Raw genomic sequence first — 15669 nt, 5'->3', positions numbered from 1 at the left:
ATTTATAACTCTCTTCCCCCACAGTAAAAAATCTGGCTCACGTTACACTCAATATATTTTTGTTCAAGTCTAGAGCACGCCAACGGTTTCAGAATCACTAACCCACACCCCTGCAGAAAGCGGTGCTATTAACTAGAGTTCAGGGTGCAGTTTTACTCCTTTTGATCTTGCCAGGCTTGGTTTTATTCTTTGTTAGAGCAAATCTACTTCAGTTTTAAATTTAGTTTTCGGGCATGCCCTTTATTTCAGATGTGGTCCTGATGCCTAAGGCCTGGCCTCCCTGGTGTCTTGCCTGAGGTGCTGGGCAAGATCTCCCCTTTGCCTGAGCTAGAGCTGGAGCGCTCTAGCCCGGCATGGTCACTGGGCTCACCACTCCTCTCTCAGCCCAGCAGGAAGGGGTCTCCGCTAGACCTCACAGTCTCTCAACTTGCACCTCAGCCAAAACTGCAGCAGGCCCCACAGACATCTGAGGCCACGTACCCCACTCAGCAGCAGCTTCTCAGGAACCCTGCCACACGCATTCAGCCCGGACACAACCAGAAGAACTAAGACCTCTGCTCCGCTTTGCTCTACCTCTGCTGTGCAGCAGGAAGAGTGCCCCCGGGGAGAAAGCCAAGTAGGGAGGAGCTCACCTTCCTTGCAAGAAGGTGTTTCCTTCTTGCAAGGATCACCGGTTTACATTCCCTGTTTGCTCAACGCCCGAAAACAGTTGCCTCATATATTCCGTCTCGTTTTACAGTTGTTTTCAGCTGGAGGGCAAGTTTGCTTACCAGTTACTATCGTGTCTGGAGGCAGAAGTTGGCCTTAGTCTTTTTAATAGCTGCATAGTATTCTATGGTGTAGCTGTACCTTAATTTATTTAACCAGTCTACCCTGTTTAGGTTGCTTACAAATGATGCTGCAATGTACATGTGTCACTTCTGACATATGCAAAATAACACTGTGATAAATGCCCAAAAGAATTATTGATGGGTCAAAGAGTACATATTTTAGAATTTACTAAAAAGGTCCATGTTCATAATATAATATCTTTCACAACTTTATAAATTTGGATTATATTCCTCTTAGGTCTTTTCATTCCATAATCAAGAGAGTCCTAATAACTCAATCACCTCCATACAGAAATTCTTGAATTTTTCAATTATTGCAGAAGTCCCTCAATATATTTCCTACCCTCATTATGTTCTGCTTTAAAACCCACTACCAGAATGAAACTCAGCTCTCTAGTTTGAGGGCACCATGATTTTGTACTTTCTGTTGCATTTCCAGGTTCATGCTGGTCTTTGGTTCACAACAGAAACACTGGACCACCTTCTTCAGGAAAATATAAACAAGGAAATCTTCTAAGGAAATCGAAGAGAAGGAGTTCACTATAAGTATTTTTTAAGAAAAGAAAAATAAAATGTAATCCCCAGGCATACACACCCATAAACCCAGACAGAAGGGAGACGGTTGCACAATAAAAAGATAATATTCTAACCGTAACTAGATAAACTTTAATACCCTATCTAATACTTTCAGAACAGTTTGTACAATCCAAGCACTATGTAATAGTATAATTAAGTGATGGCACTGACTTAAAATTCCTGTCTGAATGAGGGAATAATTTTCTTGCTAGCTGACACTAAGTAGTTAGCTTGCTGGTGTAAGCAGAGTCTCAAAGGAGCTGTGACTGCTTTAAGAATAATCTTTAGTAATGACAACGTGGAGAAATTTAACGTATTCAAATTCTGTATCTCGATGAGAGGTGACAATCTTAACACAAACCCTTCTCAGTTGTCACTGTGGGCCGAGTACTTTTAAGAACTTGGTAAACATCCTTTTACATAATCCTTACAACGAGGTAGGTGACTATCATTATCCCTTTTTTACAGATGAGGAAATGAGGCTTGGTGAGGTGAAGTAACTTGCCCAGAGTCACGCAGGTGGAAAGGAGTAGAGCTCCGTGTTTAACCGGGTCTATCAGACTCCACAGCCGGGGCATTTAACCAAGAACCCAGTGCTTGGAGAAGCTCTGGGGATTTACTGATTATCCCCATTGGAATTACTTGGGGACCTTGTGAAAAACGTGTATTTCTAGTAAGTTACATTCTCTGAAATGAGACCCAGGAATCTGAACTTTTGATCACTTTCTCAGTCCATTCTATGTGGACATCTGAGAAATACTGCACTCTGCTACTGCCTCTCAGTGTGTACCCGAGCTTACTTTAGTGCTTGGGAGCAATTTTTAAAACTATAACAGTAGGAGGAACTTAAGTAAATCTGCTACACAGGTTGCCATCAAGAACCAGAATAGAAAAAGAATTTCTGGCAAACTTTAACTATAGTTTCACTGTGAGGAAAATAACTTAAAAATTCACAATTTCATTCTGCCTCTATTCAGAAAGAAAAAGGAGATATAAACTTGTTCTATACTGTCATTTACTCTACAAACATCCCACAGATTAAATAGGGAATGAATCAATGACAGGGTAACCTTGAACACAAAAAGAGGAAAAGGTGACAACATCAATGTTAAAATATATCGTTTTAAATGGAAACTTCTAAAGTGCAGCTCAGATTGTGCACGTCACATGAAAATGCTCTTAAACTCTTCTAACATTTGTATAAACTTAAGTGTGCCCCTCTGGGAAACTGCCCTAATGGAAAAGTGTGGCTCCAGAGGCCGACTGGAAGTCAGGCTCAGCCAAGCTCTGCTGCTTACTAGCTATACTGCCTCAGCAAAGTTGCTCAACTTCCAGTTTCTGTCTGCATAAAGAGGGATGGTATTTCACAGGTGGTCATTTTTTCCCATCGTCTCCTCTCTGATCATCTTCCAACTCATCCTGTGAAACCCAAGAGCCCACCACTTTCCAAGAGGCTACTGAGTATAAATCCACCATGCTTCATGCTGTTTCCTCCAGTCATGACCAGAATTTAAGCCTTCAGCCTCTCTGGTCATCAATTACCCTGCACTCTCTCCCATAATGCTCCAGATAGCCCCTTAGCTGACCCTGGTACCCATGCCTGCTCTCCTTCCCCAAAGCTACCACGGGCCAGAGAAACACCCACTACATGATCCCTCTTGTGTACACATCCTCCTCTCTGAAAGTCCCTCCTCCTACTAACCTACTTACACTTTGACTGTGCTTGGGTACATCAAGTTCCCTGCAACCCTTTCAAGCAACAATCATTTTCTCTTTCACACTTCACCTACCTCAGGTCACCGTCTTTCTCTCCATTCTAACTCCTGGTATTATTAGTTCATTCAACAGATATCTCACCCCTACCACATGTAAGGCATGGTGGGCGGGGTGGGGAGAGTCCTAAGTAACAATACAGGCAAAAATCTCTGAATAGGGAGCTTAATTTTTTTTTTTTAATTTAAGTTTGTGTGAAGCTTTATTTCATTTAAGTAACTTCTTTGGGTTTCAGTAGATGCATTGTTTTAATGAACATTTCAATAAATGCAAAATCAAATATGCTGGCAGGTCACAAACTTATCTGAAAATTGCAGGAGAGCTCTTGACTCGGGCAGCATTTTCAAGTGCTAAAATCTATATTGCATCTCAGACACAGGATCTTAATGGAAGAAAATATCTTTCTCCAAAGCCAACAGTACACCTATCACCGTTCTCCCAGCAAAATCTGCTTTAGCCATGATAACACCCAAAGCAAACACCAATGATTATCTTGCCAGCACTTTTCCATGTGCCTCTTTGTGCTGAGCTACTTTATTTGTAAAACAGGGAGCCCTGGTATAGGCTTAAATTTAAGCAGAGAAGAGGGAAACAAGTCAATTAGCAGGCAAGCATATCACTTTAAATTGTGCTAAGAGACATGAACGATAAAGCAGGATGTCACATGAGAATTTTTCATGGGCATAGAATACTTTATTCAGATGGAGTAATCAGCGGCATTTTAAGTGGAGGCGTGAAGCACAGGAAGGAGCCAGCTAACCAGAGTGAGGTGGTGAAGAATATTTCAGACTAAAGGGACAACCAGGCCTCTCCAAAGACCTTTTCTTCCATGCTTCCTCAGCAGCCCATTCCATGGTCAAACCCTGGATTTTGTCGCCAGCAGAACCAACACTTCCCTGATTGCTAAATGAAACCCACTACCCTTTGACAACATGCTTTTCTTATAGCTTCTTTTCTGGATGAGCTTCTAACTCATCCAGAACTCCAATCCATTGACCTATGTTCTCCACTGAGGCTCTCTTTCACTATCTTCATTTCACTATCTGATTTATAATCCTCACTTCTCTCCTTATCCAAATTATAAACCCCTTCTTATACATATATTCAATCCTTTGACTTTTCCTCCTTCCTTTAAATTCCCCTGGCAAAATCCCAGTCGCTCTGCCTTTTCTGAGACTATATCTGTGCCAGTGAGAATTGCTAGACACACTCCCAGGAAGACTGGAAATACTATAAATTCATGATCGCTGATTGCACATGGATCTTCCACACTGCCCAGTGGTGCTCAATTCTATAATAGTTCCCTTCCCCACTCTTTCTAATGACTATTTAATATCTTCTTCTCTCTCTTCTACATTTTTACTCCACTCTATCTACACCTTGGCTTTCATAATACCTTACTATAATGGGTTCCCCTCCTATTTTTCCGACTATTCCTTCTTTGATTCTTTTGTCATTTCCTCTTCTGATCCAAAGGTTGGAGAGCCTTAGGACTCAGAAATGGACCATTTGCCCTCATTGTTCTATGTTTTTCCCAGGTGACCTCATCTATTCCCATGACTTTAAATACCATTTGTATGCTAGTAACTCCCAAATTTCTCTCTTGCCCAGGCTATCACCGAGTTTGAAGACCACCATCCTAGTCTGAACCACCATCATCTCCTGCTGATATAAGTATAATAGCTCCTAATTGATTTCTCTACTCACAGTGGTTCAATCTCCACGTAGTAACCAGAGTGATCTTTTTGAGGTATAAATCAGATTGTATCATTCCCTCATTTAAAATCCTTCAACAAATTTCCATGACTCTCAGAACAAAAGCCTAAAACATGCCCTCTTAGTTTCCTGTGGCTGCCATAACGAATTATCAAAAGCTTGGAGGCTTAAAGCAACAGAAATTTATTCTCTCACGGTTCTGGAGGCCAGAAGTCCAAAATCAAGGTGTTGGCAGGATCACACTCCCTCTAAAGGCTCTAGAGATTTTATTCCTTGCCTTTTCCAGCTTCTGGTGCCTCCAGGAGCTCCTTGGCCAGCGGCTCTATCATTCCGATCTCTGACTTCATGTGGCCTTCTCCTCTTATCTCCTCTGTATGTCTCATTTTAGGGCCCACCCAGGTAGTTCAGGAGGATCCCTGCTCAAGATCCTTGATTACATCTGCAAAGACCTTTTCTTTCAAATAAAGTCACATTTACAACTTCCAGGGATTAGGACATGGACATATCTTTTGGGGGGTCGCCGTTTAACCCACTATAGCCTCCAAAGACAACTCAAGCTGCCTCTGCCTCCCCCTGCAATTTCACCTCCCAAAGCTCTCTTTCTCCCTTTGTTTACAGGCTCTACCCATTCTGGCCTTCTTTTATTTCCTTGATCAAGGACAAGCTCTTTCCCACCCTTGATTTTTGCTTATTCTATTCTGTCTCTAGTCTTTGCCTAGCTAGCTCCTTCTTCAGGTCTTGAGTTAAATCTAACTTCCACGGAGAAGTGTTCTTTGACCCCATAAACTTAAGTACGTTGCCCCAGTTTTCATCCCTCAAAGAATCCTGTTCCTTTTCTTCACAGCATTTGGTTGTTTTCCAGTTTCAAGTTGTATCTGCACATGATTTGTATGTTTACTTGTTAATATCTGTCTCTATCACTGGACTGTGAATTCTTCATACCATCATAAGAAGCACACCTGTTTTGTACATCTCTGTATGTACACCCAAGCATAAGACAGCACCTGACACATAGCAGAATTAACTTTAAAAAAAAAAAAAAAGAGTACTAAGTAGAGTACCTCCTATTCCTTTTATGAAGAGGATTAGATAAGTGTAAATAAATGGGTTAGAATGATGATCAGACAGCTGAGGACACTGCTGGCCTGCAGCAGACATCCCTCCCCAGCCAGCCTGGAAAACGATCAAGTTGGGCACAAAAGGAAAAGTAGTATCCGAATACTAGCAAGTTAGAAGGAGTTCTCTAGTCTTCAGTTCTGCCACAGACAATTATATACTCTGGGAACTCGTTTCACCTTTTATAATAATCTCTACCTCCTGTTCAAAAGGATTGAGGTTTTTTTGAAATCTTAAGAAAAAACTCCAATACAAACTGGCTTCCACCTGCACCCTCATACGAAGCTGGGAGATTCACATATTTATCTAACTTCCTTAATTCTGCTGAATTACAGCATGACTCAAGTATCAACAATAAGTACTGCTGGCCTGTTTTAAAGTCTAGTATGCACAGAGGGACAGAGAAAAGAGCAATCTTTTCTGAGACACATGAAATTCTCCAGCCTCTTTTTCTCCCCTGAACTTTTTTTTAATTGAGATACAATTCACATACCACAAATTCACCCTTTTAAAGTGTACAATTCAGTGTTTTGCCCAAGGTTGTACAACCATTGTCACTAATTCCAGAACATTCTCATCACCACCACCACACCCTCCAAAAAGACCCATCCTCATTCGCAATCATTCTCTATTCCTGCCTCCCCCAGGCCCTGGCAGCCACTAATATTGTCTCTACGGATTTTCCAGTGTTTTCTAACGTTCATGAAACTGAAACACAGAGAGATGAAATGATCTGCATAGGGTTGCAGTCACTTAGAAACTTACTGGCAAGATTATATTACTCATTATTAGGAAGATCATAACATATTTATAGTAACGTTTTAAACTGTACATTAAAAAAAAAAGATCAGTGAAAATATGTTTAGCTTGACTACACATATCCTAAACGTGGCTATAAGACATCTGAAATACAAAGCGGAGTCCTTGGGCTGGTGATGCTCAGGCAGTGTTTCAGGCCAGGGAGAGGCAGGGGTGGAGGGTGTTTGGCAGGAATCACTAAAAGAGGGACAGAGATGCTACTAGTGGACAGGAATTGCACTTAGGGACAGGGTGATGCAGAGAGAAGGTTGAGGGAAATGGGAAGCTATGCAGTTTACAGGACAGACATATTTCTTTCCGGCCCAGGGTTCTGAAATTTGTGCTAAGGTGCCCACGTAGCCACTTGCCTCCTTCTATAGTGTCCCCAATTTGTCCCAGAGATCTCCGATCATTTCCAGTTTGTTTATGAGTAGTTAATGCATGAGTAGTGTTAACACCACTTCAGAATACTTGCTGGTTAATGACACTTGGCAAGATAATACATGAAATTCAACTTTTTAAAATATTCTACTGCCTGCATTGTCAAATAAGTAAAATAATTACAAGCTAACTTACTTCTATTACCATCAATAAATGTGTACACAGGAAGAGTGACCCCAGGGACTAAAATCATCAGAATCCATTTGCAAAAGTAATTAGGCACACATTTTATTTTATATGTCTTAATCAATATTGCAAATACCATTAACAAAAGGAAAAAAGGATGGAAACCGCTCATCACACACAAAAAAATTCATCGTTCAAAAGAGATTAATCTGAACCTCCACATTCCTTGTGCTCATTTTAAAACATTATTAAAACATCAATAGAAAAGGACAAACAAGTCAAAACTAAGTATTTTATTAATTAAAATTGAGCCCCTAAACCAACTAAAATTACACAACTGAAAAATAACCTCCTATCATCAACCTAGAAAAGTGAGATTTGCCAACAATTAATGAATACTCAGGAGCCTACTACTGGGTGCACAGACACATTTTCGTTTACAAACAAGTTATTCTGAGTTATAGAGATCCTGTAGATGACCAGATTATCATTTTTTTTAATGGCTGCTAAAAATGACTATTTAGTCAACATATTCATAGAACTGAACACTAAATAACATAGTGACCATTTAAAGTTGAAACTTCTTGTCTACCAAATTTTTTATAAAACTGTTTTTAAGCATATAAATTAAAAGATCAACTCTTAATTATCTACTGCAAAAGAGAGCTTTGGTACCAATAAATTAGAAGTAAGCAATCAAAATATACTTTGTAGTTTTACAGTGTATTTTAGGAATTAAATTGGAAATGCCTACATGTGAAAATTGGGTCTCATTCTTCCGTTACCTACATTACTGTGAGGAATGAACAGCCCACTGATTCCAAGTTACTGATATAAATAAAACACTAGCCTAAAATTTCTTCCAAAAAGATTAACAGGTCACACCCTGCAATTTAGGCAAAAGGTAAATAAAGTATGAAGCGCTTTACTTTTCAATGCTCCCTTTTTTTTCGATGGGAGCAGCAAGATTCTAGAATAAAAATAATTCCAGTAAGTACATTTAGAATATGTCAATCTTAGTTTCCCATTTGACAGGGGGCTAAGAAGAACAACAAAAATAAATAAAAAGAGAAAGGGTGATTTTAAAGACAAAAAGGCAGACTGAGCAAGGGGTGAGGGTGGGTTTAGGAGCATATCTGCTGCCAATTAACCACATCAGAGCAGATTACAAACCCTCCTAAATTGTACCCAGGGCCATGCACACTGCACATGGAATCTGGACAATTCTTTGCTACATAACATACAGAAAGTTATTAACACATTTTTAAGAAACAAAAGAGAAACAAAATATTCAAAATACATAGCAATTTTACTTTTTGAAATGGTTATCCTACAAACTTTTCTTAAATTTAGATTTTGCAAAGTTCCTACTCTCCAAGTCATCAAGTAGACACCGAAAACAACTTCCGAGTACTGTGGACTGATGCTTTATGGAGCATGCATTTTTCACAAATCTAGACCACAATGAACTAATTAAGATTTAATTCTGAATTCAGCCTGTGATTGAATTCTGGATACAACATTGGAATAAAACCAGTAAAAATAATTTTTTTAAGTATGTTTACTTCTTGCATAATTTAGTTTGGAAAATATTCATATTCTTAACCCAAAAGATAACTTTTAGAGTTTGAAAGATTAAAGATAAAAAACAAAAATTGGTTCAGCAATTGTCAAAATAAAATGAATACAAACACTGACCACAACTTTCCATTCAATCCAAAATAAACCACTTCAGTTGAGCTCAGCTCACTTAATTTTTAAAACCATTTCTTTTTTTCCAGCTTCATAACTGGACTGAACGTTGCTCAACAACATTACCTACGTTAGCAGGGAGGAAATAAAGGTGTTGTAAAGATTGCACAGTGACTGACTGTACAAGCATAACATTTCAGAGCTGGAGGGATCTTCAAGACCTGCTCCAGCACCCACATTTTACAGATGAGAAACTGAGGCCCAAACTAAGTCAATCAAATGACTTGACCAAAGTCACAATCATCAGCTGAGCCATTCAGTCAGTCAGTCATTCACCCACAACTACTGACAGCTGCCTAAGCACCAGGCTCAGGGTTAGGTGCAGAAAACAACCTGGAAGGCAGCATCCACCATTGCCAAGGCTATCTTTTCCCCTCGATCTCTTAAAATTGATCCTTAAAAGTTCTAATCAGCAAGAAGCCTGTAGGAGAGTCCTGCAGCCTTTGTAGATGTGGGCCCACTTTCAGTTTCACACATTTCAGTAAATGCAGCTGTCCTCTATTGTGTTAATTTTAAGTGATTAAGCATTTACTTTAAGTGATTAAGCATTAACAAAGAGAAGCACAGTATTCCGAATGAGTCCCTCTCCAATACATTCATAACTTAAGGAAGTGCAATCAGAAAATGCCCTACACACACAAACAAGTTCACAGAGAGCACAGCTTACAAAATCAGAGTGATGTGAGGTATCAGTATAGATCAGTTAAGTCCAATAGCTCAAGTTTGCAGTCTGGAATGTAAGTATCTCTCATTTCATTCAGATATGGGTATATTTTTCTGAGATGTCTGTATGTTAAAAAGACCTCTAAACTTACATTCAAATTTACATCTAATGACACATATGTCTAAACCAGGTCTTTCTCCTTAAGATTAACTTTCCTTGATTTCTATTTGAGTAAAGGAAAATTAGAATTAAAAAAATAAACAAAACCTAAAATTTAATGTGCTGGCTAAAAGAAATTCAAATTCTATGTACAATAAAAATAGCAATAGCTCAAACTGCACATTTCTGAGTTGTTTTCTTGTTTTTTTTTGATGAGATGTGCAGTGAACTTACCCATCAAAATAAATCATCCCTCGTTTTGCATGGACTTTTACGTTCTTTAACATTAAGTCTGGCACTTAAATGTTTTGTGTATCTCAAGTCAAATTCATTAAGAAGAGACCATATTGACAAAGCTCTTAAATAAAACCCATAAGTAAGGCACTTGAAATATTAAACAGCAGCTCTCTGTGTACCCAGTTTCAGTGTTTTTACCAAAATGATCCACAGCTTTTACAGAGCTCTTGCAGATGACCATTGGGTGAATGCTGATAAACTTAATCTTCACTGAGGCTCTCTGAAGGCTCTTTGACGTTCCTCAAGCTATCGTCAGCTCAGGACGAGAAAGTGCTGTTATGCTCTTCTATTTCTCAAACTTCCAGATTTGATTTTTATCTAGAGCATCACAAGTTCTCATTTGAACATCAGGTCGGCCCTCAGGTGTCCGGTAAGCACTAAGACACAGTCCTGAGTGGGGATGAAAAATGGTTCCATCTTCTTTAAAATACCAAATAATGTTTGCTGGAACAGGAAACCCATCTCTGGGACAATTTTGCATTCCCACGTGACTTTTTTGCTCAGGAACCTCTGCACATAACTCTGTCACTGAATTAAACCTTATTTCTTTGTTCGAAGTATATTCAAAGAATTGATTGCCTCCTTGACCGTGGCATCCAAACAGTGAAAGGTTAGCACCTGTGGGGTTGTTGTCAGGAGAATTATAATCTAAACATTCAGAAGAGATCCCAATACTGCGAATAGCTCCGTGCCAGCCTGGCCTATCCTCTGGAACATGTAAATTAGAAAACACATTTTTCAAATACCAGTCAAAGCTCTTGCACCTCAGCCGTTCTCGTAGTAATTTTCTTTCAGAAATATCGCCATAAGCTTCTTTCCTTGCTGGAGGGTTTCGATTGTAGAAATGCTCTTTGTACCCGTCCATCCACACTTCCGCTGCGCGAGCAGTATTCTGCAGGAAATTGGGCCGAGCATATGGCGCCCGCTTGGGGAAAACGTGGCCCACGTGAGAACAGGGGTGGATCTCCAGTTTACCTCCACACTGCCACACCCTAAAAGACAGCTCCAGATTTTCACCTCCCCACACTTCCATCCCAGTGTCATAAGTTCCAAGGTACTGAAAATATTTTTTGCTGACAGCAAACAGTCCTCCAGCCATGGTGGGTGATCTGATTGGGTCAATTCTCGATTTCCTCCTCTCCCTTTCATGTTTGGGGACAGAATGCCACTGGAACGTTAGACGCCAGTCAAACCCACCAATCATGGGCTCCCCAGTCTGCATATAGAATTCAAAAGTATTCCAATCAATGGTGTCTATAACAGGACAAACAATTGCTGTTTCATCTTTAGCAATCCTTTCCAAAAGTGGCTCCAGCCAACCAGTATTACACTCACAGTGACAATCCAGGAAAGTGAGGACATCCCCAGTGGCAAAAGTGGCCCCAATCAGACGGGCCCTAACCAGCCCCTCCCGCTTATTTGTTCTAATCAAGCGGACTCTATCGAGATTGCTGATATAAGTTTCAAGTTGTGTCTTCAAATAAACTCTGTCGCTCAAGTCATCGACTAAGATGATCTCCTTCAAAAGGACTGCAGGAGAAGTTTCTAAAACACTGTGGATGGTGCGGAGCAAAGTCGACCAGGCTTCGTTATAGAAAGCAACGATAACAGAAGTGGTGGGAAGTCTCCTATAGTTAAATTTCTTGGATTTACACTCATACATTCTTTTATCCTCTATGTGGCGGTGCAGGGAAATCCTGTCACTGAGGTAAATATTAATGGCATATCTCTCAATGAGTTCTTCTTGCTGCTTCAGTTCACCCGCCTTGAGCTGGAGTATGCTGGCTTTCCCCCACTCCCCAAGTGCATGGGAATCTGCAGGGGGCTTCTCATAAAGCGGTCGAGACAAATCCACTGCTTTCTTCCCGGAGTCTGAGAGCTGTCTTGGGCCCCGCTCCCTGGTAAGGCCGGCTCCTGGGGAGGCATGGAGAGTGGAGATGGAGAGTTCCACCAGGAGATAGGTCACTGTTAAAAGTGCCAGCAGCAGGCAGCCTTTGCCTGCCCACGTCCACCTCACGGCCATCCGGATCCTCATTGCTGGGGCGCGGACGCGGCCACCAGAGCCACCACGCAGGGGAAGGGCTGCGGGACCCGACGCTGGAATTCCGGGCTCAGGTAGAAGCGAACTTCCCAGCAGGTTCCTCCTTTCATGCAGGCGCTCGGCTCCTTTCCAGCCGCGGGGGCTCCCCGGGGGTCACCTAAGACCACCCCGCGCTCGGCCTCCGGAACAGCCCCAACGCCTCTCTCCCCACTTCCTCCTGCTGGTCTCACAACTTTTCACAAACTCTCCAGCCAACACCCCTCCCTCCCGGGGCCGAGGACAAACTCCGCCCCTTCCCACTTACTCCTCCTGGTGGTTAGTTCGCGAAAGTCGTCGGCCAGGCGCAGGCCTACAGACGACCCTGCGGGGCCGGGCTGTGGGCCGGGATGACCAAGGTGGCCCCGGATGACCAAGGTGGCCCCAGCTCGGGCCCACTCTGGCTCCGAATGCATCTCGGCCGCTTTCAACACCACCTCCACCCATACGTCCTCAGTGGTTCTCGCGGGGGCCCGGCGTGGACAGGAGGCAAGGGTTCTGACCGGTTGAGCGTCTCATTACAAAAAGAAAAAAAGAAAACTTACCAAGTTGTTTGCCGTCGGGACTAAAGTCCGCGGAGGTGATCGCCGCTTTGTGGCCCTTAAAATAACGCTGCAGAACGGGGTCCTCCTGGGAAGGAAAGTTGTCAAGTTTTGAAAGCAGATGCTGACCTCGAATTTGGGGGGGTCGGGCATCAACGCTGTCCCCTCCCCCGGAGGCCGGCCCGGGAGCGGCCGCATCGAAGGTGGGTGTGCAGAGCAGGAGCGCCCCGCGCGAGCACACGCGGCCACCGCTACAGGGGGACGCCGAGCGCCAACTTCCCCAGCAGAGCCGGCCGAATCCTCCACTCGCGCTTCCCAGAACCGAGCGCACGCGAGGGACCACCTGGGCAGCTCCATTTAAATGCACGTTCCGGGACCCCGCCCGCTGGCACGCAGTCACAGGTGCGAGGCGGGGCCCGGGCTTCGGTACTTTTCAAAAACTTCCCAGGTGATTCTGACGCAGGCTTTCCACGGAAACCCTCAGAGAATTCTGGGGTCCACGGAGCTGCCGGGGCTGTCGGAGCTCCGGGACTCGGGGAGGAGTGCCCGGGAGCTCGGCCAGGGCTCTGCGCTCCCGGTGTCCCAGTGGCAGAGAACGAGTCACCGGCGCCCCGGAGCGAGGGGCGAGGAGCTAGCGGCTCGGGACCCAACTGAGGACGTCTGCCTCCATCTCCCGCCAGGTGCGGGCGCGGCCCCGACCTGGCTCCCCGGCCGGCGGGACCGGCTCCGGGGAGGCGCACCCCAGCCCGTCCTTACCGGGGCGGAGGCCATGGGGGGAGCGGTTGGCTCCTGGCTCCTGCCCCCTTCCCCCTGCCCGTGTGGGGAATCGGGGGAAGGGAGGGGGCGAGGTAGGAAGGGGAACCTTGCGACGCCCGGAACAGTCTGCCTGGAGCGGCAGCGCCTCGCGGTCACTACAACAACGGCCCACTCAAACCCCGCGCTCCAGGCATGGCCAGCAGAGCCCCGAGGCTCCGCCCGCGCCGTAGAGCCTGGGCTCCGCCACCTGGCAAGCGGGAAGTCCCGGGGTCAGGTGCCGGCACACATCAAAGCCAACGTTTACTAACACCTGCGCTCCCCACGACTTGACACAAGTAGGAGGGTAGTAACCGGGATAGAAAAGAGACCGATGGGTGGGAGAGGATAATGAGCCTGTGATCGATGCAATCAGAGTTCTATTACACGTTAAAGAGACAGCCCGCGCGAATTTCAAGCTGGTCCCAGACAGCTTATGACGCACAAGAGAGTTTGATGCGAAATGGGGCCGCTTGCTATTTATTAATATACCCAAAGGAACTAAACCTCTGGAGGACAGGCTTGAATTTATTTAATCACAAGTTTTCACAGAATGCCTGGCTTGTTATAAATGTAGATACTGTATAAACGTGATGAATGAATTAATGTTGTGAATCTACTTAATGTTTTTCTGCTGTGCGTTTTCTATTCCAATCTCATTTGCATATGCTTTAGAGCAGCAAATTGATACAGCAGCATATTTAAACTTTTTAGGAAGACGTAGAAAGGAACATATTGTTTTGTTTAAATTATTGGGCAACAGAGTAACAATAGCCTTTGCTACAGTAGGCTTTCTTGCACAGAATATCATTGAGCTTCAGCAACACTATGAAGTTAATAGAGTTACAAAATGTTACCAACCTTTACAAATTATAAACTTGATTCTTATTTAATTATCAACGATCACACACAGCTCTTCCAGTTCCAAGTCCATACCCTTTTTTACCCTGCCTCAACGCTTGAAGGACTCAGCTGAAAACTATATACAGAAGATTCTTGGCAGCATAAGATGGCATAACAGACCACGGCTGGTAAGATACACATTCTATGCAAATGAAAGATAAACTATACACCAAAACTACAGATGAACTAGTTGTCTAGTGATAGAATTTCGTTTTAATGAGTACTATACATAGCAATCAAGCAAGTAGGAAATAGCTTTAGACTGCAACATTAGTTCAAGTATATGTTTGTTGAATATCTCCTGTATATTTGGCTCTGAGGAGTACAAAGGTGACTGAGGTATTTTCCCTGCCTTTAAGAACTCAACAATCGGGCTTCCCTGGTGGCGCAGTTGTTGAGAGTCCGCCTGCCGATGCAGGGGACGCGGGTTCGTGCCCCGGTCCGGGAGGATCCCATGTGCCGCGGAGCGGCTGGGCCCGTGAGCCATGGCCACTGGGCCTGCGCGTCCGGAGCCTGTGCTCCGCAGCGGGAGAGGCCACAGCAGTGAGAGGCCCGCGTAACGCTAAAAAAGAAAAAAAAAAAAAAAAAAAAAAAAAAAAAAAAAAAAAGAACTCAACAATCTAGGTTTCTGAGTCTCATATTTTAACATGCATAATGATGATTTAGGGCAGGGGTCCCCAACTTCTGGGCCGCGGACCGCTGCAAGTCTGCGGCCTGTTAGGAACCCGGCCATACAGCAGGAGGTGAGTGGCAGGCGAGCCAGCAAAGTTTCATCTGCCACCCCCCATCGCTCCCTCGCTCGCATTACCGCCTGGACCTTCCCCCCACCTCCCCTGCCACACATACACACACTCACCCCCCGTGGAAAAACTGTCTTCCACAAAACCGGTCCCTGGTGCCAAAAAAGTTGGGGACAGCTGATTTAGGGGACCTCATTCCCCAAAATGCTGAATCAGCATGTAGGGGGTGGGATCGAGGACCCTATAGATGTAATAAGCCCCTTAGGTGATTGCCATGGGAGTCTCAGCTGTGTACATTGGGAAACATTGCTCTAGTTTAGGAGGTGATGTGTCCAGATTGTTGATACCAGCAATTTATCAGCAAACT

The 15669-nt window shown here is 43.7% G+C and overlaps 2 protein-coding genes across 7 annotated transcripts in view; both read right to left on the bottom strand.

The window, feature by feature from the left end:
• The window catches only part of POC1B (POC1 centriolar protein B), a 102703-nt gene extending 88912 nt beyond the window's left edge, over nt 1-13791 (bottom strand). For 2 of the 6 annotated variants that reach the window (XM_032644331.1, XM_032644332.1), the window contains exons 1-2: nt 13624-13791; nt 12871-12955 (exon numbers count right to left, since the gene is read on the bottom strand). In XM_032644331.1, the coding sequence (XP_032500222.1) occupies nt 12871-12955; nt 13624-13638 (100 nt within the window). In that variant the 5' untranslated portion in view covers nt 13639-13791. Of the gene's footprint in view, nt 1-480; nt 501-12870; nt 13299-13623 lie in introns of those variants that run through there. The other 4 variants (XR_004351639.1, XM_032644334.1, XM_032644336.1 and 1 more) reach the window with 4 other exon arrangements.
• LOC116760068 (polypeptide N-acetylgalactosaminyltransferase 4) lies at nt 7463-12537 on the bottom strand. Its single transcript, XM_032644330.1, has one exon. The coding sequence runs from the start codon at nt 12281-12283 to the stop codon at nt 10535-10537; it is 1749 nt and encodes a 582-aa protein (XP_032500221.1). The 5' UTR covers nt 12284-12537; the 3' UTR covers nt 7463-10534.
• Nucleotides 13792-15669: the final 1878 nt, after the last annotated feature.

The sequence above is a fragment of the Phocoena sinus genome, chromosome 10 (genome assembly GCF_008692025.1).
Source record: "Phocoena sinus isolate mPhoSin1 chromosome 10, mPhoSin1.pri, whole genome shotgun sequence".
NCBI lineage: Eukaryota > Metazoa > Chordata > Mammalia > Artiodactyla > Phocoenidae > Phocoena > Phocoena sinus.
Note: the sequence above shows the minus strand (reverse complement) of the source record. Positions and strands in the feature narration are given on the sequence as shown.